Consider the following 24103-nt stretch of genomic DNA (forward strand, 5'->3'; position numbering starts at 1 on the left):
CCTGCTCGGGTCCCCTTCCACACTGTGGAAGCTTTGTTCTTTCACTCTTTGCAATAAATCTTGCTACTGCTCGCTCTTTGGGTCCATGCTGCTTTTATGAGCTGTAACACTCACCGCGAAGATCTGCAGCTTCACTCCTGAGCCCAGCAAGACCACGAGCCCACCGGGAGGAACGAACAACTCCAGACGCGCTACCTTAAGAGCTGTAATACTCACTGTGAAGGTCTGCAGCTTCACTCCTGAGCCAGCGAGACCACGAACCTACCAGAAGGAAGAAACTCCGAACACATCTGAACATCAGAAGGGACAGACTCCAGACGTGCTGCCTTACGAGCTGTAACACTCACCGCGAGGGTCCGCGGCTTCATTCTTGAGGTCAGTGAGACCAAGAACCCACTAATTCCAGACACAGTATTATACAAATTTTGTCAGATTTATTCCTAGGTACTTTATATTTTTGTTGTTGCTATTGCAAATTATAACATTTTAAAAATTAGTTTCTATATTATGTTTGAGATTTGCTTCAAGACATACTGATAGAAATGGTTTATAACTAATTGAATAAAACAAGAATTAATTAGCCCATTCTTTTCTGCTGGAGTGCAGTGGCGCAATCTCAGCTCACTGCAACATCTGCCTCCCAGGTTCAAGCGATTCTTGTGCCTCAGCCTACCAAGTAGCTGGGATCGCAGGTGCACGCCATGATGCCCGGCTAATTTTTATATTTTTAGTAGAGATGGGGTTTTGCCACGTTGGCCAGGCTGGTCTTGAACTCCTGACCTCAGGTGATCCATCCCCACCTCGGCCTCTCAAAGTGCTGGGATTACAGGCGTGAGCCACCGCGCCCAGCCAATTAGTCCATTCTTAAATAAAAAATAAAGGAGATAGACATGTCACCTTTTAAACATAGATGGAATGATGAAGTTAGAAATCACTATTTGCAACCATCGTAGTAATAACTGATTTAGATAAGAATCATTAGTAATTCTAAAAATTACTTGTTAAAGTTTGATGAGGAACAGGACATTTATACAATCTCAAAATAGCCTCACAAATTACTCATTAATTACAAAGGAAAAAATGTTAACTTTGCAGTGGAGAAGCATGGCAGACTCTAAGCAAGGATTCACAATTAACACCAATAATGAGATAAACACATCTATGCCTACTGACGTGATGCAGTGAGAGGGACACCATATCACTTCTGTGGCATTTCTGCCAAAATGCACATCCTGGATCTAATCATGAGGACACAGCATACAATCCAACTTGGGGTCGCTTTACAAAATAACTGGCCCACACTCTTTAAAAATGTCAGAAATGTGAAAGACAGAATTGTGAAAAAGAAATTAAACTATTCAAAATTAAGTGAGAACAGGAACATGACAATTGAATGCAAAGTAAGATGCTGCATTAGATCCTGGGGAAAAAATTTAATTGCTATATAGAACATTTTTCAAACAACTGGCAGAATTTATATAAGAACTAAAGATTAGATAATGGTATTACATCAAAGCAGGGTGACCAGATGTCTCTATTTACCTAGGACAGTACTCATTTATATTTGTTATCCCTGTGTAAATTTTTTTAATTTTTTGTATTCATACATAATAGATGTACTTATTTTGGGGATACATGTGATAATTTGATACATTCATATAATGTGTAAAGATAAAATCAGGGTTCCGTGTAAATGATTAATAGTGCCTCCTGGCCAGGCACGGTGGCTCACACCTGTAATCCCAGCACTCTGGGAGTCTGAGGCGGATGGATCACTTGAAGTCAGGAGTTTGAGACCAGCCTGGCCAACATGGTGAAACCTTGTCTCTATGAAAAATACAAAAATTAGCCGGGCATGGTGGCACATGCCTGTGATCCCAGATACTCAGGAGGCTGAGGCACAGGAATCACGTGAACCCAAGAGATGGAGGTTGCAGCGAGCCGAGATTGCGCCACTGCACTCCAGCCTGGGTAACAGAGCAAGACTCTGACTCAAAAAATAAATAAATAAAAGTGCCTCCTTTCACTCTCAAAAGTAACCCATATAGAGGTCACCCATATAGGGGAAAGTCTGCTGTGGGGATTTCTGAGAAATCTTTTGTTCTCCTCATAGAAGATGATAGATGCAGACATCACCACCATTCTCCCTTATACCATCATTCTCTTTTATGTGAAAGTTGCCAGAATCAAAATGGAGTCACTAATGTTTAAAGAAAGAAGAGCCCTGACAAATCGAGCCACAGAAGGCCATGAAGAGAAGGTTCTTTATGCTTGTATGCCTCACAAAAAAGACTCTGGAAAAATCGTATCCTTGCACAGAAGCCACCAGAAATTTCCATAAAAAACACTGCAAGAACATCTGCCCCCGAACTGCCTGTCCAACCTGGACTGACATCATCCTTGTTATTGATCTTTGTAGCCAAATATAATTATTTTAAAACAATTGTGCAATTCGCCTCTTTTCTTTAAAAATCTTTGTCTTCCTTTACCTCCCTGAATATGCACATAGTTTACTATGACGGGTATATTCTCATTGCAATACTCTATTCCCAAATAAATGTCTTTTTCTTTTAGAGAGCCTCCCTTTGTTATTTAGGTTGACTTATATGGTGTCACTTGAAAGTGATGTCTGGATCCGCAGCAACCATCTTACAACCTTGAAGTGACAAGCTGGAAGAAAAGGCCAGAAGATGCACATAGAGTTTAATCCTGACAGAGATGAGTTACTGAAGCAATGCCAGTGACCTCCTATCCGCTAATTTACTATTACTTAACAAACTTTTTTCTTTTTTTTTTTTGAGACAGGGTCTCGCTCTGTCACCCAGGCTGGAGTGCAGTGTTGTGATCTCAGCTCACTGCAAACTCCATCTCCCAGGTTCAAGCGATTCTCATGCTTCAGCCTCCTGATTAGCTGGGATTACAGGTGCGTACCACCACCCCTGGCTAATTTTTTTGTTTTGTTGTTGTTGTTGTTGAGACGAAGTCTCACTCTGTCACCCAGGCTGGAGTGCTGTGGCGCAATCTCAGCTCACTGCAACCTCTGCCTCCCAGGTTCAAGTGATTCTCCTGCCTCAGCCTCCCAAGCAGCTGGGATTACAGGCACCCGCCACCGCGCCTGGCTAATTTTTGTAGTTTTAGTAGAGACGGGGTTTCACCTTGTTGGCCATACTGTTCTCGAACTCCTGACCTAGTGATCCGCCCACCTCAGCCTCCCAAAGTGCTGGGATTACAGGAGTGAGCCACCATACCTGGCCAATTTTCGTATTTTTAGTAGAGACAGGGTTCGCCATGTTGGCCAAGCTGGTCTCAAACTCCTGACCACAGGTAATCCACCCCTGCCTCAGCCTCCCAAAGTGCTAGATTACAGGCGTGAGCCACCGTGCCTGGCCTAAGAAAACAAACTCTTACTTAAGTCATGCTATTTGAAGCCCGTTCTCCCACTTATGCACCAAACTGAATCCTCTCTCAACCTCCTTGCCATCATTTTAGCAATTCTCCAATCTCTCTCCTACATCATGACTTGTACTAAGTACCCAGTACAATAACTGAATAGAAGAGCTACCCCTATGTCCATCATTGTGAAGTTTTGGAACACCTGCAATAAAAGATAAAGATTCCAAGTAAAATAAACATTTATGTACTTATCTTCTAAATACAGCCTAAAACCTTCCATAGAATAGGGACAAAAAGGAACAAAGGAACAAGAATCAGAATGGCATTAAGGTTCTTAATGGATACGACAAGAAAGTGAAGCAATGTCTTTAAAATCCTGAAAGAAAATTATTTTCAACCCTAGAAGTCCATGCTCAGCTAATCTATTATAAGAACAGAGACCTTTTCTCTTTTTTTTTTTTTTTTGAGACGGAGTCTCACCCTCTCACTCAGGCTGGAGTGCAGTGGTGCGATCTCGGCTCACTGCAACCTCCACCTCCCGGGCTCAAGCGATTCTCCTGCCTCAGCCTCCAGAGTAGCTGGATTTCAGGTGCCCACCACTACACCCAGCTAATTTTTGTATTTTTAGTAAGATGAGGTTTCACCATGTTGGTCAGGCTGGTCTCGAACTCCTAACCGCAGGTGATCCACCCAGCTTGGCCTCCCAAAGTGCTGGGATTACAGGCGTGAGCCACCATGACTGGCCAACAGAGCATGCCTGGCCAACAGAGATTTTTTTTTTTTTTTGAGATGGAGTCTCACTCTGTCGCCCAGGCTGGAGTGCCGCGGCGCGATCTTGGCTCACTGCAAGCTCCACCTCCCGGGTTCACGCCATTCTCCTGCCTCAGCCTCCCGAACAGCTGGGACTAGAGGCACCTGCCACCACACCCGGCTAACTTTTTGTATTTTTAGTAGAGACGGGGGTTTCACCGTGTTCGCCAGGATGGTCTCGATCTCCTGACCTCGTGATCTGCCCGCCTCGGCCTCCCAAAGTGCTGGGATTACAGGTGTGAGCCACGCACCCGGCCTCACTTAGAACTTTTTAAAAGAGGCAAAGGCAGAGGAGAACAAAGGAAGGAGGAAGTAACTTGTGGAATGCTGAGAAAGGTAAAAACACCTTCAAATAAGGAAGAGGAACAGGCTATGACCTAATGCTTGTTTGGACCAGTATAAGCACGCCAGGGCAAATATTTAAGTTAAATTGTGGGAGCTAAGAACATAAAGTACATTGTTTTCTTTATTACAGCTAGCAGATATTTAAGAATGTTAGTACAGGTCTTTGAATAAATTATGTTTTTAAGAGAAGTCACTATTTATTCCTAATCAGATGGGGAGGAAAGTCTTTGAGGAGGAACCTCTACTTTACTTTTTACACCCCCCAAAAAATAAATCCCAAGCAGTATAAACAGAGAAATCCATACCTAAACACACCAAAATAAAGATCAAAGAAAAAATAAAATCAAAGAAAGAGAATATCCTTAAATAGCCAGAAAGAAAAGACAGATTATTTTCAAAGGAAAAACAATTAGGCTAACAACTGACTTATCAAGACATGAACAACAGGAGACAGAAGACTGGAATGGTGTCTTCAATGTGCCAAGAGAAAGTAATTATTAACATAGACTAGCCTATCTGCAAAATTATCTTTCAAGAATGAGGGTAATTAGACATTTTAATAAATTTTTTTTTAAAAAAAAGATTTTGCCCCAGCATCTTCTATAATTCTTAGGCATATATTCGGTAACGAAGAAAGCAATTTTAGATGGAAAATTCAAGAAGGAATAATGAGCAAAAAAAAAAAAAAAGGTAAAAAGAGGATAAATCTAAACAAACATTACATATTGGAGAGCCAAAAAACAGAACTGAAATACACAGCAGCAAGAGCATGTATGTCAGGAAGGATGACTGAAATGTGAGTGTTCTGAAGGCCTTGGATTACTCAGGAGAAAGGTAAAGATGTTAATTTTACATTTGATAAACCACATATGCACTTAAAATTTCTACAGGAACTACTAGGGAAATAGAAATAGAGAATATTATAGTACTTTCAATTTAGTAGTGGAAAAAGTGGAATAAAAATTCAATCAATTCAAAAGAGCATAAAGGAAACAGGAAAAAATGGGACAAATAAAAAGCACAAAATAAGATGAAAGAAATAAATCCAAACATAATAATTAAGGCCAGGCTCAGTGGCTCATGCCTGTAATCCCAACACTTTGGGAAGCTGAGGCATTAAGATCACTTGAGACCAGGAGTTTGAGACCAGCCTGGGCAATGCAGTGAGACCCACTCTACAAAACTTTTTAATTTTAAGTTAGCTAAGTGTGGTGGTGCACACCTGCAATCCTAGATACTCAGGAGGCTGAGGTGGGAGGATGGCTTGAGTCCAGGAATTCGACATTACAGTGAGCTGATCGTGGCATTACACTCCAACCTGGATGACAGAGTGAGACTTTGCCTCTAAAAAAAAATAAAATAATAATAATATAGTAGTACAGATGAAAGAAATGTTCTACTAAAAAAAAAATTGTCAGATTGGATTAGTTTTTATATCAGCTATATGCTACTTACAAGAGGCTCACATAAAATACAGAGACACAGAAAAGTTGAAAGTATAAGGATTAAAAAAGACTCCAAGGTGGCCGGGCGCGGTGGCTCACGCCTGTAATCCCAGCACTTCGGCAGGCCAAGACGAGCGGATCCCGAGGTCAGGAAATCGAGACCATCCTGGCAAACACGATGAAACCCCGTCTCTACTAAAAATACAAAAAAATTAGCCGGGCCTGATGGCGGGCGCCTGTAGTCCCAGCAACTTGTAAGGCTGAGGCAGGAGAATGGTGTGAACCCAGGAGGCGGAGCTTGCCGTGAGCCGAGATTGCGCCACTGCACTCCAGCCTGGGCGACTGAGCGAGACTCCGTCTCAAAAAAAAAAAAAAAAAAAAAAAAGACTCCAAGGTAAAAAGTCTTTGTAACTGAAGGGATAGTAACATTATAAACTGAGAGAAGGACTAGAAAGAAAAGTAGAATTGGTGAAGAGAGGCCGGGTGCAGTGGCTCATGCCTGTAATCCCAGCACTTTGGGAGGCCGAGGCGGGCGGATCACCTGAGGTCACCAGCCTGGCCAACATGGTGAAACCCTGTCTCTACTAAAAATACAAAAATTAGACGGGCATGGTGGTGTGTGCCTGTAATCCCAGCTACCTAGGAGGCTGAGGCAGCAGAATCGCTGGAACTCGGGAAGCAGAGGCTGCAGTGAGCTGAGATCGCGCCACTGCACTCCAGCCTGGGTGACACAGCAAGACTCTATCTCCAAGAAAGAAAAAACAAAAAAGAATTGGTGAAGAGGTGAGAGGAAAACAAAGACTCCTTTAGATTTTGTGAGTTTCAGGCACTAGTAGAATTTCCAGATGGAGAAATGCGGCAAGTAGTTGGAAATTCAAATGTGAGGAGTAAGAAACCAAGGGCACAGATAAAAAGGGTAATAGACAAAAGTATGAGTATAGAGGATTCATTCGGCATTTGTTGAGCCCTTAACATGTACCAGGCAAGGTGCCAGAAGTTGGAAATACAAAAATGAGTAAGAGAGGCCCATATCTTCAAGGAGCTTACAGTCTAAAAGATGGGAAAACAATAACAATACAATAGAAATAAACGGGTATGCACAGCAAAGAGACTATAACTACCCATAACTTCCGACTCCGCCTGGGGGAGTTAAGAACATCCTCAGACAAGAAGCAATATTTTATTATTTTTTTAAATTGAGATGGTATCTCACTGTGTTGCCCAGGCTGGTGTTGAACTCCTGGGCTCAAGCAATCCTCCCACCCCGGCCTCCCAAAGTGCTGGAAGGAAGTAATATTTTAAAATACATTTTAGATTTTCAACATTTTTTTAGCCAAATCAGTAAATTTTCAAGTTTAAAGTAAATTGTTTTTTTAAAAATTTACACTTTGGGCCAGGTGCAGTGCCTCACGCCTGTAATCCCAGCACTTTGGGAGGCCAAGACAGGCGGATCACCTGAGGTCAGGAGTTCGAGACCAGTCTGACCAACATGGAGAAACCCAGCTCTACTAAAAATACAAAATTAGCAGGGTATGGTGGTGGGCGCCTGTAATCCCAGCTACTTGGGAGGCTGAGGCAGGAGAATCGCTTGAACCTGGGAGGCGGAGTTTGCAGTGAGCGGAGATCATGCCGTTGCACGCCAGCCGGGGCAACAAGAGCAAAACTCCATTTCCAAAAAAAAAAAAAAATTTACACTTTGGAAGGCCAAGGCAAGTGGTTGGCTTGAGCCCAGGAGTCTGAGACCAACATGGGCAACATGGAGAAACCTCATGTCTACAAAAAATACAAAAATTAGCCAGGCATGGTGGTGCACCCCTGTAGTCCCAGCTACTCTGGAGGCTAAGAGGTAGAAGGATCACATGAGCCTGGGAGGTCAAGGCTGAAGTGAGCCGACCATGCCACTGCACTCCAGCCTAGGTGACAGGGCAGGACCCTGTCTCGAAAAATAAATAAATAGGCCGGACGTGGTGGCTCATGCCTGTAATCCCAGCATTTTGGGAGGCCGAGGCGGGCAGATCATGAAGTCAGGAGATTGAGACCATCCTGGCTAACACAGTGAAACCCTGTCTCTACTAAAAATACAAAAACAAAATTAGCCGGGCATGGTGTTGGGCGCCTGTAGTCCCAGCTATTTGGGAGGCTGAGGTGGGAGAATGGCGTGAACCCAGGAGGCGGGGCTTGCAGTGAGCCAAGATTGCACCGCTGCACTCCATCCTGGGCGACCGAGTGAGACTCCATCTCAAAAATAAATAAATAAACAAACAAATAAATAACATCCTGCAACCCAAGCAAAACAAGATTTTACTTTTTAGAGATGGGGTCTCACTGTGTTGTCCAGGCTGGAGTACAGTGGCTATTCACAAGTGCTATCATAGCCCACTGTAGCCTCAAACTCCTGCTCAAGCAATGTTCCCACCTCAGCCTCTCAAGTAGCTGGAACTACGATGTGTAGCCACTACACCCAGCCAAAAGAAGCAATTTCATTGCTACTTTGCAACTCCTAGAGTGAGGAGTTATTTAGGAGATCCAATTACCAGAATCTACTGAATCATAAAACCAAGGGAGAAGGAGAAGAAGGTAATCAAAGAGGAGTTGAATAATATCTAGACAAAATAGAACTTAAAAAGAGAATTTATTCATAATTGCCAAAAACTGAAAACAACCAAGATGTCCTTCATTAGGTGAATGATAAACTGTGGTACATACATACAATGGAATACTATGCAGCGAGAAAAAGAAATGAGCTGTCAGGCTCGGCGCAGTGGCTCATACCTGTAATTCCAGCATTTTGGGAGGCTGAGGCAAGAGGATCACTTGAGCCCAGAAGTTCAGTGCTGCAGTGAGCTATTATTGCACCGCTGCACTTCAACCTGGGCAACAGAGTAAGACCTCCATCTCAACAAAACAAAACAAACAAACAAAAAAACAGAAATGAGCTATGAAGCCATGAAAAGACATGGAGAACAGGTGTGGTGGCTCATGCCTGTAATCCCAACACTGGGAAGCCAAGGTTGGAGGATCTGTTGAGCCCAGGAGTTCAAGACCAGCCTAGGTGACATGGTGAGATGACGTCTCTAAAAGAAAAAAAATTTTTAATTAGCCAGGCATGGTGGTGTGTACCTGTACTCCAGCTACTTGGGAGGCTGAGGTGGGAGGATCGCTTGAACCAAGGAGAGTGAGGCTGCAGTGGGCCATGATCATTCCACTGCACTCAGGCCTGGGCAACAGAGCAAGATCCTGTCTCAAAAAAAAAAAAAAAAAAAGGCAAGACATGAAGGAATCTTAAATGCATACTGCTAAGTGAAAGAAGCCAGTCTAAAAGACTACATATAACATTATTCCGGCCGGGCGCGATGGCTCACGCCTGTAATCCTAACATTTTGGGAGGCCAAGGCGGGCAGATCACCTGAGGTCAGGAGTTCGAGGCAAGCCTGGCCAACATGGTGAAACCCCATCTCTACTAAAAATATAAAAATTAGCCCGGTATGGTGGTGCATGCTTGTAGTGCCAGCTACTTGGGAGGCTGAGAAAGGAGAATCGCTTGAAGCCGGGAGGTGGAGGTTGCAGTGAGCCGAGATTACGCCATTGCACTCCAACCTGGGTGACAAGAGTGAAATTCTGTCTCAAAAAAATATGATTCCAACTATATGACATCTGGAAATGGAAAAACTATGGAGACAGTAAAAAGAGCAGTGGTTGCCAGGAATGTGGGGAGTGATGAATATGTAAAGCACGAGGGACTTTTAGGGAACTGAAACTATTCTGTGTGATACAATAATGGTGGCTACTTGTCATTACACATTTGTTCAAACCCACAGAACTACATAATACAAAGTGAACCCTAATGTAAACTATGGACTTTAGTTAACGATAACATATCAACATTGGTTCATCAATTGTAACAAATGTACCACACCAATGAAAGATGTTAATAATAGGGAAAACTGGGCAGGCACAGTGGCTCATGCCTGTCATCCCAGCACTTTGGGAGGCTGAGGCAAGAGGATCGCCTGAGGTTGGGAGTTCAAGACCAGCCTGGCTAACATGCTGAAACCCCGTCTCTACTAAAAATACAAAAACTCCCTGTCTCTACTGAAAATACAAAAAGTTAGCCGGGCGTGGTGGCGGGCGCCTGTAGTCCCACCTACTCAGGAGACTGAGGCAGGAGAATGGCGTGAACCCGGGAGGCGGAGTTTGCAGTGAGCCAAGATCGCACCACTGCACTCCAGCCTGGGCAACAGAGCGAGACTCCATCTCAAAAAAAAAAAAATACAAAAACTAGCCAGGCGTAGTGGTACATGCCTTTAGTCCCAGCTACTCGGGAGGCTGAGTTATGAGAATTGCTTGAATCTGGGGGGCGGAGGTTGCAGTGAGCCAAGATTTCGCCACTGCACTCCAGTCTTGGCGACAGAGTAAAACTCTGTCTCAAAAAAAAAAAGGGAAAATTGTTGAGGGGGTATATAGGAACTCGGTACTTTCTGTTCAATTTTCTATAAACCTAAAATTTCTCTAAGAAATAGTGTGTTGATTTTTAAATATAATGAAATTTTAAAACATTTTTTAAAGAAGACCAAAGATTGACTTCAAGAAATGCCTGTATTTTAAGTAGCAGCCAAGATAATCAGATTCTTAAGAACATCTTAGCCTGGGCAATATACCAAGACCGTGTTTCTGCTAAAAATAAAAATAAAAAAAAATTAGCCAGGCATGGTGGCAACCGCTTCTAATCCCAGCTAATTGAAAGGGTGAGGCAGGAAGATCGCTTGAGCCCAGGAGATCAAGGCTGCAGTGAGCTATGATCATGCCACTGTACCCCAACTCCTCAAATATAAAGAATTATGTTTATAAATACTCTACTTCCAATATGAGATAATAGCTTCAAATCTATTGAGCTTGTTTTTCAACAACAAAATAAACATTGTTAAGGAAATTAAACGCCACAAAAGACCTCAACAGTCCTTCAAATGACAAGGCCAGCCTTCTAAGCTCAGCTTTGATACACACAGTCAGCCCTTCATATCCATGGATTCAATCAATCGTGGATAGAAAACACAATTTTTAATTTGCATCTGTACTGAACATATACAGACTTTTTTCCTTGTCATTATTCCCTAAACCAGGGGTCTCCAGTGCCTGGGCCATAGACTGGTACCAGCCCATGGCCTGTTAGAAACCAGGCCGCACAGCAGGAGGTGAGCAGCAGACAAGCAAGCAAAGCTTCATCTGTATTTACAGCCACTCCCCATCACGGGCATTACTGCCTGAGCTCCGCCTCCTGTCAGGTCAGTGGCAGCAGTAGATTCTCACAGGAGCACTAACCCTATTGTGAACTGCACATGCCAGGGATATATCCTATGCACTCCTGTTGAGAATCTAATGCCTGATGATCTGTCACTGTCTCTTATTACCCCCAGATGGGACCATGTAGATACAGGAAAACAAGCTCAGGGCTCCAACTGATTCTACATCATGGTGAGTTGTATAATTATTTCATTATATATTACAATGTAATAATATAATGAAGTGCACAATAAATGCAATGCACTTGAATCATCCCAAAACCATCCCCACTCCCTGTCCATGGAAAAACTGTCTTCCACAAAACCGGTCCCTGGTGCCAAAAAGGCTGGGGACGGCTGCCCTAAACAATACAGTATAACTACTATTTACATATCATTTACAAAGTATTTAGTATTTTATGTAACCCAGGCATGATTTAAAGTATCCATACCTTAAAGGATGTGCATAGGTTATAACCAAATACTGCACTATTTTATATAAGGGATTTGAGCATCCTCGGATTTTAGTATCCACAAGCAGTCCTTGAACCAATCCCCAGGAGACACCAAGGAACAACTGTATATATAACCTTAGCATCTTCATGCTAAGTAAATAAAAGGAGAAAATATTTCATACCTCTGTCCCCCACATGCTCCTTCACCCACTGAGTAGCTGCAGCGATGCTCTCCATCTTGGTAACATCCAGGGTCACCGTCTCCAGCCTGTCAGACGTCTGGCCCCTCAGCTGCTCGGCCCCCTTCTCCGTCAGACACGCAGCCAGCACTCTCAAGCCTCGTGCATCCAGCTGTCTGGCCAGCAGGTTCCCAAAGCCCGAGTCACAGCCCGTGATAAAGACATACTTGTCTTGGAGGTGGCTCACCACCTGCCTCTCCCGGTACCAGTGCAGAAGGTAGTACAGGCCCACGAAGGCCGCCAGGTAGAGCCACATAGTGAAGGTGCTTCCTTCTCTTTCAATAGAAAGAAAACATTTTATTCCTTCCTTATTATTTAACAAATATATCTATTCAGTATTTGCCATGTGCCAGGCATTGCACTAGGTGATAGGGACTCTTTATTGATTAATACTTGGTCCTACCCTCAAGGGGCCACAGTCTAGAGAGGGAAGTCAGTGAGGTAACCAAACAAATCCAATGCAGTGTGAAAGGTGCCATAACAGAAGTATACACACAGTCTACAAAGGAAGATGACCGATAGCCTAGCACAGAAGGAATGATTTTGGTACTACTTCCTACCAAATAGGATAAGTAAGTTCAAAAAGTGGATAAGGATGACAACATTCCAGGCAGTAACAATGTGTACATGAAGGGAGTCGTGAGCAGCACAGAACTTCTTGAGACCTATAAACAATTCTGCATGAGTGCAGAGCAGAACATACATAAGAAGAGACTGGAGATGAGGTAGTGAAGGGCCAAATCATGAAGGGCCTTGTAAGCCACACTACGGAATCTGGATGTTATCCTGTGGACAGAGTATGTTACTAGAAGACATTAAACAGAGTATGCTACTAGAGTCAGGTGGCCAGATTAAGTTTTAGGAAGATTTGTCTCACAATGGCAGTGGAGGATAGATGAAACAGGTGTGGTGAAGGCAGTGAGATCCATTAGGAGATCCAATAGTTTGGGTGAGTTATTGCAGCCAAAGCAATTTGTAAACCTAGACCAATCAGAAGCATTGTTGAAATGAGTGTTCACAGATGCCTATGTTTCTATATGAAATTCTGAAGCAAAGTCCACCATTTTTTAGTAATCTATACATGTTGGCTGAACTAACATAATTCATAACAACATAGGTAGAGGTCAAATATGGGTATGGGCCCGCTAGCATCATAAGGCCTATACCACAACGCCTGCATGAGGCTAGTCTATGCAATTCAAACTCCTTAGTTTGACATGAATGTCCCCAGCACTCTGGCTACTTAGGCTTCTCTCTTGCATCCTACTCTTTAGCCAAAACAAACAACTTTCAGTCCCCTGCAAAGCACAGGCTTTTCATGCCTCTGCATACACTTCTTTCTACTGGAAAGAAGTAGCCCTCATCTACTTGGCAAATAACACTCTTTTTTTTTGAGACAGAGTTTCACTCTTTTTGCCCAGACTGGAGTGCAATGGCGCAATCTCAGCTCACTGCAACCTCCGCCTCCTGGGTTCAAGTGATTCTCCTTGCCTCAGCCTCCCGAGTAGCTGGGATTACAGGCACGTGCCACCAAGCCGGGCTAATTTTGTATTTTTAGTAGGGAGAGAGTTTTTTACCATGTCGGCCAGGCTAGTCGTGAACTCCTGACCTCAGGTGATCCACCCACCTTGGCCTCCCAAAATGCTGGGATTACAGGCATGAGCCACCACACCCAGCCATAACACTCATCTTTTAAGTCTCAGCCTAATCATCACTTTCATTCAGCAAACATTAATTCAACAACTACTTGAGTCAGACACAGTGTTAGGCACTGATACACAAGAGTGAACAATACATAGTCCATTTTTCATTGAATTCACAGTCTCATTATGAAGACTGACAACAATGCATTATAACAGAAGTAAAAACAGGAGGCTGCTGGAACACTCAGGAGAGGCTTCTAAGGCAGTTTAGAGAGGTCTGAGAAGCTTCCTAGAGAGAATAAAATATAAGTTGAGATCTACAGGTGTACTAGTCCGTTTTCACACAGCTATAAAGATACCACCCAAGACTGGGTAATTTATAAAGAAAAGAGGTTTAATTGATTCACAGTTCCACATGGCTGGGGAGGTCTCAGGAAAATTACAATCATGGTAGAAGGGGAAGCAAACACATGATGGCAGGAAAGCAAAAGCAAGCAAGAGAGGAACTACCAAACACTTATAAAACCATCAGCTCTCATGAGAACTCAACATGGGGGAAACCACCCCCGTGATCCAATCACCTCCCACCAGGTTCCTCCCTAAACACCTAGGAATTACAATTCAAGATATGATTTGGGTAGGGACACAAAGCCAAACCATATCAAAAGGATAATTAAAAAATAATAGCTAGGCCAGGCACACTGGCACATGCCTGTAATCTCAGCATGTTGGGAGGCCAAGGCAGGCAGATCACCTGAGGTCAGGAGTTTGAGATCAGCCTGGTCAACATGGCGAAACCCCATCTCTACAAAAATACAAAAATTAGCCAGGCATGATTGTGGGCACCTGTAATCCCAGCTACTCGGGAGGCTGAGGCAGGAGAATCGCTTGAACCCGGGAGGTGGAGGTTGCAGTGAGCCGAGATCATGCCATTGCATTCCAGCCTGGGTGACAGAGCGAGATTCTGCCCATCTCAAAAAAAAAAAAAAAATTGCAACCCTTGCCGAGCACTTGCTGTGTATCAGGCTCTGTTCTAAGATGTCACATATATTAACTTTTTGAATTCTCACAAGAACCCTACAAGATAGGTCCCATCATTATTCCTCTGTGTCAGTTCAGATACCAAGACAAAATTAGACATGCAAGAGATTATGGGGGAAACACCCTCAGAGGACAAAGGGGGAAGGCACAGGAATAGGTGGTAATGCAGATCTGACACCTCGGGAAGGAGAGGGGAACAGAAGGAGGAGAAGATAGGAAGAGCTTTAGACTGTAGTAGAGCCCCAAGAAAGTCTCAGCCAGGCCCATGAGCCTGAGCAAAGACTGCCACTGGAGAAGTTCCGCACTGGGCTGAACTGGTCCAGCTCCAGTACTGCCATCCTTCTGGTCATTGGCTGACCAGTGCCCAAGAGGAGCGTGCCTCAGTGTAAATACCACAGCAGATCGGAGGGTGCCACAACTGGAGGCTGGAAGTCAACCTCACTCCTCATAGCAGATTTTCTTGAGTGATCTGAGCAATGCACCTCAATGGCTGCCACACTGTTTCATAGGTGAGCACTGAGAGATTACATACAGTACTAGACAGAGGGGACAAAAAATGGTCCAGGCAAGAGACTTTCCTGCCCTGATTTAACCTGCCCCATGGTCTAACAGAATTGACTATACCCTCCTTAGTGTCCCCATTGTGGCCTGGGTTTATCATGATGCCTGCTGTACTTCATTGCACTGCTTTTCCCCATTTTTAGACTATAAGGCCCTTGAGAGCCCAGGTTACATATTAGTCTGCACCTGGCCCAGTGAATGGCACATAGCAGATACTTAATAAATGTTAGATAAATTAAGTTACACTAAGTAAAAATATCCTGAGAAAAAATTGAGAGGAAAAAAAGCAGGGAGAATGAGCCAGAGAAGTAGGAAAAAGCAAGCTGATGAAAGCCAAGGGAAGCGGGGCTTAATGAGGATCAGCAATGCAACCAGGAGGTCTGCTGGGTAATAGGAGGGCACTGGTGCTCTTAACGGGAAGACTCAGACAGTGAAGGGCACAGAAGCCAATCTTCAGTGGGCTGCTGCATGAATTGGAGGGCAGGAAGTGGAGCCGAGTGGAGACTCTTTTTCAAAAGCCTGGTCTGGGAAGGACAGGAGAGAAGGCAGTAAGTAGCGAGAGGGCAACTTAGGGTGTAGGCAAGTAAAGTGGAAGGAGACAGTGAAAGGGAGAAAACAGTGGAGAGAGGCATATATTGCTCCTCCCTCCCCCACCATCTTCTCTTTCTCTCCTTTTCCCCTCTTCCCTCTGTCTCTCTCCTTCCTTCTCTGAAGCCCTTTGCCTCTCTCCAATCTGAGAGCTCTGTGTTCTCTAGCCAGCTGCCTCTGTTCTGCCCAAGTGGCATTCCCTGGTGCACTACAGTAACACAGAGAGCTTCATCCTGACTGTTTATTGACTAAAAGGTAATTTTCTGTTGCCAGTCAAAGATGAAAACGTATTTCCCCCATTAGAGAGAAGCTTGGCCCTCACAGTTTCCCCGGGCATTACTATTCAGCCATCGCATGCCTAGCAGCAAGAAGACCTGCAGAAGAGATACACCTGGCGGAATCCCAAACCCTAGGCCAAACCTGAATGTGCCTCGAATATTTCAAATGTCCAAATACCCGAAGTGGCGTGGCCTGCTTGCTTTTACAAACCATTCATCTGCAAAAGCTGTGCAATTACTTTACGTTTTTGCCTTTGACTCAAATTATTTATACACAGTACTTAAGCTGCTATTTCTTGATTTACCAATTTTTGACATTCTCAATTAACTTCCTGCTATGGTAAATAAGAATTCAGCTTTCTTACATCATATTGTCAGTCTCTTCCTTTCTCATCTACACTATGCTATCTGGTTAATTTTATTTAATGAGTTTTGAGGTCGAGCCTTGAAAACACCTTCATAATCACACATGCATAAGTTAAGAACTTCCACTGTTTATTTCAGGTCTGATCCCCATCTTGGGCTTCATCATTGCTTGAAGCTACTCTCCCACAAAGATCTTGAAAAGCTAGGCCAGGCACGGTGGCTCACGCCTGTAATCCCAGCACTTTGGGAAGCTGAGGCAGGCAGATCACCTGAGGTCAGGAGTTCGAGACCAGCCTGGGCAACATGACTAAGCCCCATCTCTACTAAAAATACAAAAATTAGCTGAGTGTGGTGGCAGTGCCTGTAGTCCCAGCTACTTGGGAGGCGGAGGCACAAGAATCGCTTAAACCTGGGAGGCGGAGGTTGCAGTAAGCCAAGATCATGCCACTGCACTCCAGCTTAAGTGACGGAGTGAGACTCTGCCTCAAAAAAAAAAAAAAAAACCTTGAAAAGCTGAAACTGCCCTCTCTGCACAGCCCCATCCTATCTTTGGGGCTCTTCCCCTCCCCCCACTCCCCTCTACTTCTTTCTTCCTGCTCTGCCTTCCTTTTCCTCAGCCTCTCTCTATTACTGCAATCCTCTCACAGTTTCATTTGCCTCCTTATTCAGCACAGGTCTCATAGTTGGCCATTTTAGGGGTGCTTCACTAGCACCCCAAAGCCTTTACCATCCATGTTCTCTAGCTGCCAGCTGCCATGTGGTGCTAGAGAAAGACCAGAAAACAAACTTTTATACAACAAATCAATGTTATCCTATCTCAGCTGCGCCCCCTCCCCCCCGCCCACCGCCAATATAAGGCAAACCTTCTGTTTGCCTCCATTTGACTCCTCCCTTATTATTTCGCAACAACACCTGTTCCAAATCTTTACTAGCCTTCAAAATTTCCCAACCTCATGTTTACCTAGCTCTCCTTCCACAGATGAGCATACACGTTGCTTCCCTGCCAAAATCCAGATCTGCTCAACCTGGACACTCTAATTCCTACCCACAACATTTTGCCTGTCATCTCAGGGGGTTCCAGGGCCCAGTGAGGCTACCTCTGCTCTAAATTTCTCTGTATTGTCTTCTATCCTCTTTCTTCTGCCTTTCATCCTCCCTAAGACCATCCTAACCTGCCACCCCTTTAATAACCATCCTCTCTCTTCCCCATATGGCCAAAATATTCAAAGGGCAAGCACAGGCCCTCTATTTTCTTGCCACCCACGAGCTCCTTGCACTTCACCTTCCATTCCCATCACTCTCTGGAAAATCTCTCACAGCTCACCAAGGACCTATTAGCAGACAATTCCCAAGGCTTCCTCTCTCTTCTCCTCAGACCTCACTGCAATATTTAGCACATTCTTTTTTCTTATGATTTTATCTGATTCTTAGATCCTAACCTGGCCTTCAGTGAAGAAGAAGAAGATTGCTTTCAGATCGTGCCATGCTCTCATTGGATTCTGTCTGTGACTCCCTGTCACCCACAGGATAAAGTCAGAACTCCTCAGCTTGACACACGATAATAATAGTGAACAGTTATAGAGAACTTTCCTTGCCAGGCACTGTGTGAAACCATATATATATATATATATATATATATATATATACACACACATACATATACAATACACACACACACACATATGGTTTCACACATATATGTGTGTGTGTGTATATTGTATACATGTGTGTGTATACATTGTATATATATGTGTATATACGTGTATATATACACGTATACACACACGTATTTTATATATACATATATACACACATATATTATATATACACACATATATTATATATACATAATATACACAATATATACACATATACACGTATATATAATATATATTATATATGTGTGTATATATGTGTATATATAATATATCCTCTATTGTGTATATATAATATATACACTATATATATAATATATGTGTGTATATATATAATATATATAATATATATACACAATAGAGGGTATATGCAATTATTTTGTTTTTGTTTTCGTTTTGTTTTGTTTTGAGATGGAGTCTCGCTCTGTCCCCCAGGCTGGAGTGCAGTGATCTCGGCTCACTGCAAGCTCCGCCTCCCAGGTTCACGCCATTCTCCTGCCTCAGCCTCCCGAGTAGCTGGGACTACAGGCGCCTGCCACCACGCCCAGCTAATTTTTTTTTTTTATTTTTTAGTGGAGACAGAGTTTCACCGTGTTAGGCAGGATGGTCTCGATCTCCTGACCTCGTGATCCTCCCACCTCAGCCTCCCAAAGTGCTGGGATTACAGGCGTGAGCCACCGCGCCTGGCAGTGTATGCAATTATTATGCCCACTTTTCACATGAGGAAACTGAAGCACAGATTAAGGCAAGAATTAAGTGACTTTTCCAAGGTGAAACAGAGTGAATAGTAGAGACAGGATCAACTCCAGAGTGTTCACCTGCAGAAGCCTTGCATCTAACCACTGCGCTACACTGCCTTTCCCTTTCAAGACCAGCCTGGGCAACATGACTAAGCCCTATCTCTACTAAAAATACAAAAATTAGCTGACTTTTCATGGTCAGGCCGTGGCCTACATTTGCCCCTTGGCTCCTGTCTCTCACAGCCAGAAGCCATAGTTTAATCCTTCTGACTACCCAATTTGAAGCACACGCTTCTCCGTTCACTTCTGAGATGCTCTACTCCCGTTCTCCTACAGCAGTCACAGACAGCGTCCCTTCCCCTTCACCCCTCCCAGCTCCTCCTCTCCTTTCTCTACCCTAAATGCAAGGACTCCTCAATGCCTCTTGATTGGCCTATCACAGAAGCTTTCTCACTAACCCCACAGTGTCACTCTCACTTCCCCTCTCATCCACATAGGGCTGTCTGGTTAATTTCCCTAAAGCGCAGCTCTGCCGATGTCACTCCCTGAATAGCATTCAACCTACTGAAAATCTAAATCTAAAACCTTAGTTGTACAAGGCCCTCCATGATTGGATCTTGACCTTTTCTCCCCCTCCTCTTTCTCACACTGCCTATGTTCCATCAAAACCAAAGAGCTTTAAAATGAAGGAAGTATGATTTGCTGAGCCTTGGAGGACAGATGGTATTTGACATGCAGAGATTGGGAACCAGGGCATTTCAGGCAAAGGGAATAGTGAGAGCAAAGACCTGGAACATGGAAAGTACAGAGCACTAATAAATGGAGATACCAACAAGACTACTCTGGATGATTCCGACTACCTTTTGTCACACGCGTCCCAGTGAAGAGATCACCAAACAGGCTTTGTGTGAGCAACAAGGCTGTTTATTTCACCTGGGTGCAGGCGGGCTGAGTCCGAAAAGAGAGTCAGCAAAGGGAGATGGGGTGGGGTCGTTTTATAGGATTTGGGTGGGTAGCAGAAAATTACATTTAAAGGGGGTTTTTCTCTTGCAGGCAGGGGCGGGGGTCATAAGGTGCTCAGTGGGGGAGCTTCTGAGCCAGGAGAAGGAATTTCACGAGGTTAATCACTCAGTTAATGTGGGGCAGGAACAAATCACAGTGGTGGAATGTCATCAGTTGAGGCTATTTTCACTTCTTTTGTGGATCTTCAGTTGCTTCAGGCCATCTGGATGTATACATGCAGGTCACAGGGGATGTGATGGCTTAGCTTGGGCTCAGAGGCCTGACACCTTTCCTTTTCTTTCTTTCCAAGAACCTCTCTGCATGAGCTTCCCTGCCCCAACCCTGATTTTGTGGATAGTATAGAATCATGAGGCTGGGCACAGTGGCTCACACTTGTAATCCCAATACTTTAGAAGGCTGAGGTAGGCGAATTCCTTGAGGAGTTCGAGACCAGCCTGAGCAACATGGCAAAATCCCATCTCTACAAAAAATACAAAAACTAGGCAGGCATGGTGGGGAGTGCCTGTAGTCCCAGCTACTCTGGAGGCTGACACGGTGGGGGGAGGGGGTGGGAATCACTTTAGCCTGGGAGGTCGAGGTTGCAGTGAGCCATGATTGCACTACCGCACTCTATCCTGGGCAACAGAGCAACACCCTGTTTGGAAAAATTAATAAATAGATAATAAGAAAAAAAAGGATTGGTTTTGTGTGTGTGTGTTGTTGTTGTTGTTGTTGTTTGTTTTGAGATGGAATCTTGCTCTGTCGCCAGGCTGGAGTGCAGTGGCGTGATCTCAGCTCACTGCAACCTCTGCCTCCCGGGTTCCAGCGATCCTCCAGCCTCAGCCTCCTGAGTAGCTGGGACTACAGGCATGCAACACCATGCCCGGCTAATTTTTGTATTTTTTAGTAAAGACAAGGTTTTACCATATTGTCCAGGCTGGTCTCAAACTCCTGACCTCGTGATCCGCCTGCCTCAGCCTCCCAAAGTGCTGGGATTACAGGCGTGAGCCACCGCACCCAGCCTAAAAAAAATTTTCTTAAATAGAATCATGAGGCCAGGCACGGTGGCTCATGCTTTTAATCCCAGAACTTTGGGATGCTGAGGCAGGCAGATCACTTAAGGCCAGGAGTTCAAGACCTGGCCAACATAGCGAAACCTCGTCTCTACTAAAAATACAAAAATTAGTCAGGTGTGATGGCGGGCGCCTGTAATCCCAGCTACTCAGGAGGCTGAGGCAGGAGAATAGCTTGAACCTGGGAGGCAGAGGCCGCAATGAGCTGAGATCATGCCACTGCACTCCAGCCTGGAAGACAGAGTGAGACTCTGTCTCAAAAGAAAAAAATAAAAAATAGAATCATGAGCATAGACTCTGAGGCCAGATGGCCTGGGTTCAAAATCAGGCTTCGAGATTTACTTGTTCTGCAGCCTTGAGTAAGTGAACTGGCCTCTGTTCCTGTGTGCTCGTGTTCAAAATGGGAAAAAGAAACCTCAGTGATTTATTGAGAGGGTTAAATAAGTTAATGCATGTAAAGCAATACATAATTGTTAGATATTAGTATTATTTTGGGTAGTTGTTGTCTTATTATTGCCATATGAGACCTTTCTCCCTGAGCCCTGTCTCTTCCCCTGAGCTTTCATAGAAGGAAACTGTGCCGTGGGAATGTGCATTATCTGGTGCATTACACCACCACTTTTCTACAGTATGCATAACTCCACATATTGCAACATCCTTAATCATTTCTATCAGCTCTTTATCACTATTTTGGGCCATGCTCGTGCACCTTAACTTCCTTCTGTCTCAAGCGAGGACCTCTCTCTCTGCAATATAATACATGGCAAAGTAAGAAGTAGCCTTTATTCCCTTCTTTGGTTAAAATCTTCAGACCTGGGTTTGTCTATAAACTCCAATCAGTTTAGTCACTGATCCTAAGAGCAAGTCTGTAAACAGCACATGGCTCCCTGAACTGATCCACCATGACATTCTTTTCTTCCCACTTGGGCATACAGGCTAAGTATTCCTCAAGTCAATAATTGTTTTTTCTTTTCTTTTTGATTTTTTTTTTCTTTTTTTCTTTCTTTTTTTTTTTTTTTTTTTTTTTTGAGACACGGTCTCACTCTGTCATGTAGGCTGGAGTGCAGTGGTGCAATCACAGCTCACTGTAGCCTCGACCTCCTGGGCTCAGGTGATCCTCCCACCTCAGCCTCCCAAGTGGCTGGGACCACAGGTGTGCACCACCACACCTAGCTAATTTTTTGTATTTTTTGTAGAGACAGGGTTTCATCATGTTGCCCAGGCTGGTCCCAAACTCCTGAGTTCAAGGGATCCTCACTCCTCAACCTCTCAGAGTTCTGGGATCTTGGCCCAATCACAGAAGGCCCCTTTCCGCTTACCCAAAGTTTCATGAACTTACCCAACAGCTATCAGCATTAACCGTTAAAGAGCTTGTTTCCCCCACTGCCGAGAATCCCGTTTTCAGAGCATACCCAGAGTCCCTATTTGTAAGTATGAAATCACTCCCAACTTGTAACCAGTACTCTCCCAAACTTCATGGGAGTAAAGATCAAAAAAGCAGAGCAAGCAATCGTGACAAAATTTCTTTCACGAATCAAAGTTGAAGGATCTTTTAAGATGATAAAAAATCATAATCAAAACCTGTCTCCAAACAGACCATATCCCATATCCCCTACACACACACACACACACACACACACACACACAAACACACAACCACCCTTACCCACCTACATACCGGACTTGCTTAGGAAGAGTCCAGTCCTAGAGACTTGAAAGGACTTATTTGCAGACCAGGCAGCAGTCGGCTTCCTCCTGCCCCAACTGCTGCCCACTCCAACCTCTGCATTGCTCTTATAACACCTCCCTCTTGTGGTAAGAGTCCAGGCTGCTTCACTCCCTCATAGGGTTCTCACCAGTGTCATCCTTGATCAGCTGCAGAATCAGATCTGTTATTACCAAAATGAAAAACAGAAAGAAAGAAAAGAGCTGCCCTGACCAGAGAGTCTTGTATGCTCCTCAGCCCCCATGCTCTAATTTTTTTTTTTTTTTTTGAGACAGAGTCTCGCTCTGTCACCCAGGCTGGAGTGCAGTGGCATGATCTCGGCTCACTGCAACCTCCACCTCCCGGGTTCAAGCAATTCTCCTGCCTCAGCCTCTGGAGTAGCTGGGATTACAGGCGCCTGTAAAAATTTTTGTATTTTTAGTAGAGATGGGGTTTTACCAAGTTGGCCAGGCTGGTCTCGAGCTCCTGGCCTCAAGTGATCCACCTGCCTTGACTTCCCAAAGTGCTGGGATTACACATGAGCTGACGCACCCAGCCCTCTATTTATTTACTGAGACAGGGTTTCCCTCTGTCACTCAGGCTGGAGTGCAGTAGCACAATCTGGGCTCACTGCAGCCTCGACCTCCCAGGCTCAAGTGATCCTCCCACCTCAGCCTCCAGAGTAGCTGGGACTAAAGGTGCACGCCACCATGCCCAACTAATTTTGAGTTTTTTTGTTTGTTTGTTTGTTTGTTTTTTGTAGAGATGGGGTTTCACCAGCTTGCCCACGCTGGTCTCGAACTCCTGGGCTCAAACGATCTGCCTGCCTCAGCTTCCTAAAGTTCTAGGATTACAGGCGTGTACCACCGTGCCTGGCCCCATCCTCTAATTTAAACTGGAATATTACAATGCAAATCCCCTGCTGGAATGGGGTCGGAGGGCAGGTTGATTTTAGCAAAGCCCACTTCTTAAGACTGCCAACCTGAGATCAGCTGCTGCAAGCTGGGGCTGGCTCAGTCACCTTTCTGAAAGAACTGCAGCTGTTTCATAGCTTGAGCCCTGGACCTAGGGTTGTGTGTGTGTGTGTATATATATATATATATATATATTTTTTTTTTTAAGTAACAGCTTTATTGAGGCATAATTCACATATCATACAATTCACTCTTTTGAAGTGTACAATTCAATGGGTTTTAGTATATTCACAAGGTTGTGCAACAATCATCACTATCTAGTTTCAGAATACTTTTATTATCCCAAAAGAACCCCATACTCCTTAGCAGTCACCTCCCATTCTTTCCTCCCACACCCCACTCCTGGCAACCAGTAATCTACTTTCCATGTTTGTGGATTTGCCTATTCTGGACACTTCATATAAATGGAATCACACAATATGTGACCTTTGTGACTGGCTTCTTCTGTTTAGCATAATGTTTTCAAGGTTCATCTATTTATCAGTACTTCATTTTAATGTCTGAATCGTAT

General features: G+C 44.2%; 1 protein-coding gene and 1 long non-coding RNA gene across 8 annotated transcripts in view; one reads left to right on the forward strand and one right to left on the reverse strand.

The window, feature by feature from the left end:
- Positions 1-24103, forward strand: part of LOC107967499 (uncharacterized) — a 27091-nt gene continuing 2988 nt past the window's right edge. For 2 of the 7 annotated variants that reach the window (XR_008538280.1, XR_008538281.1), the window contains exons 1-4: positions 1-375; positions 2114-2923; positions 11114-11275; positions 11408-11465. This is a non-coding gene — a long non-coding RNA (uncharacterized LOC107967499). Of the gene's footprint in view, positions 376-2113; positions 2924-11113; positions 11276-11407; positions 11466-16102; positions 16118-24103 lie in introns of those variants that run through there. The other 5 variants (XR_008538282.1, XR_008538285.1, XR_008538283.1 and 2 more) reach the window with 4 other exon arrangements.
- Positions 8607-24103, reverse strand: part of HSD17B6 (hydroxysteroid 17-beta dehydrogenase 6) — a 25035-nt gene continuing 9538 nt past the window's right edge. The window contains exons 2-4 of the mRNA XM_016923169.4: positions 22592-22802; positions 11910-12241; positions 8607-9067 (exon numbers count right to left, since the gene is read on the reverse strand). Of these exons, the coding sequence (XP_016778658.1) occupies positions 9042-9067; positions 11910-12222 (339 nt within the window). The 5' untranslated portion in view covers positions 12223-12241; positions 22592-22802 and the 3' untranslated portion in view covers positions 8607-9041. The remainder of the gene's footprint in view (positions 9068-11909; positions 12242-22591; positions 22803-24103) is intronic.

The sequence above is a fragment of the Pan troglodytes genome, chromosome 10, assembly GCF_028858775.2.
Source record: "Pan troglodytes isolate AG18354 chromosome 10, NHGRI_mPanTro3-v2.0_pri, whole genome shotgun sequence".
NCBI classification, from domain to species: Eukaryota; Metazoa; Chordata; class Mammalia; order Primates; family Hominidae; genus Pan; species Pan troglodytes.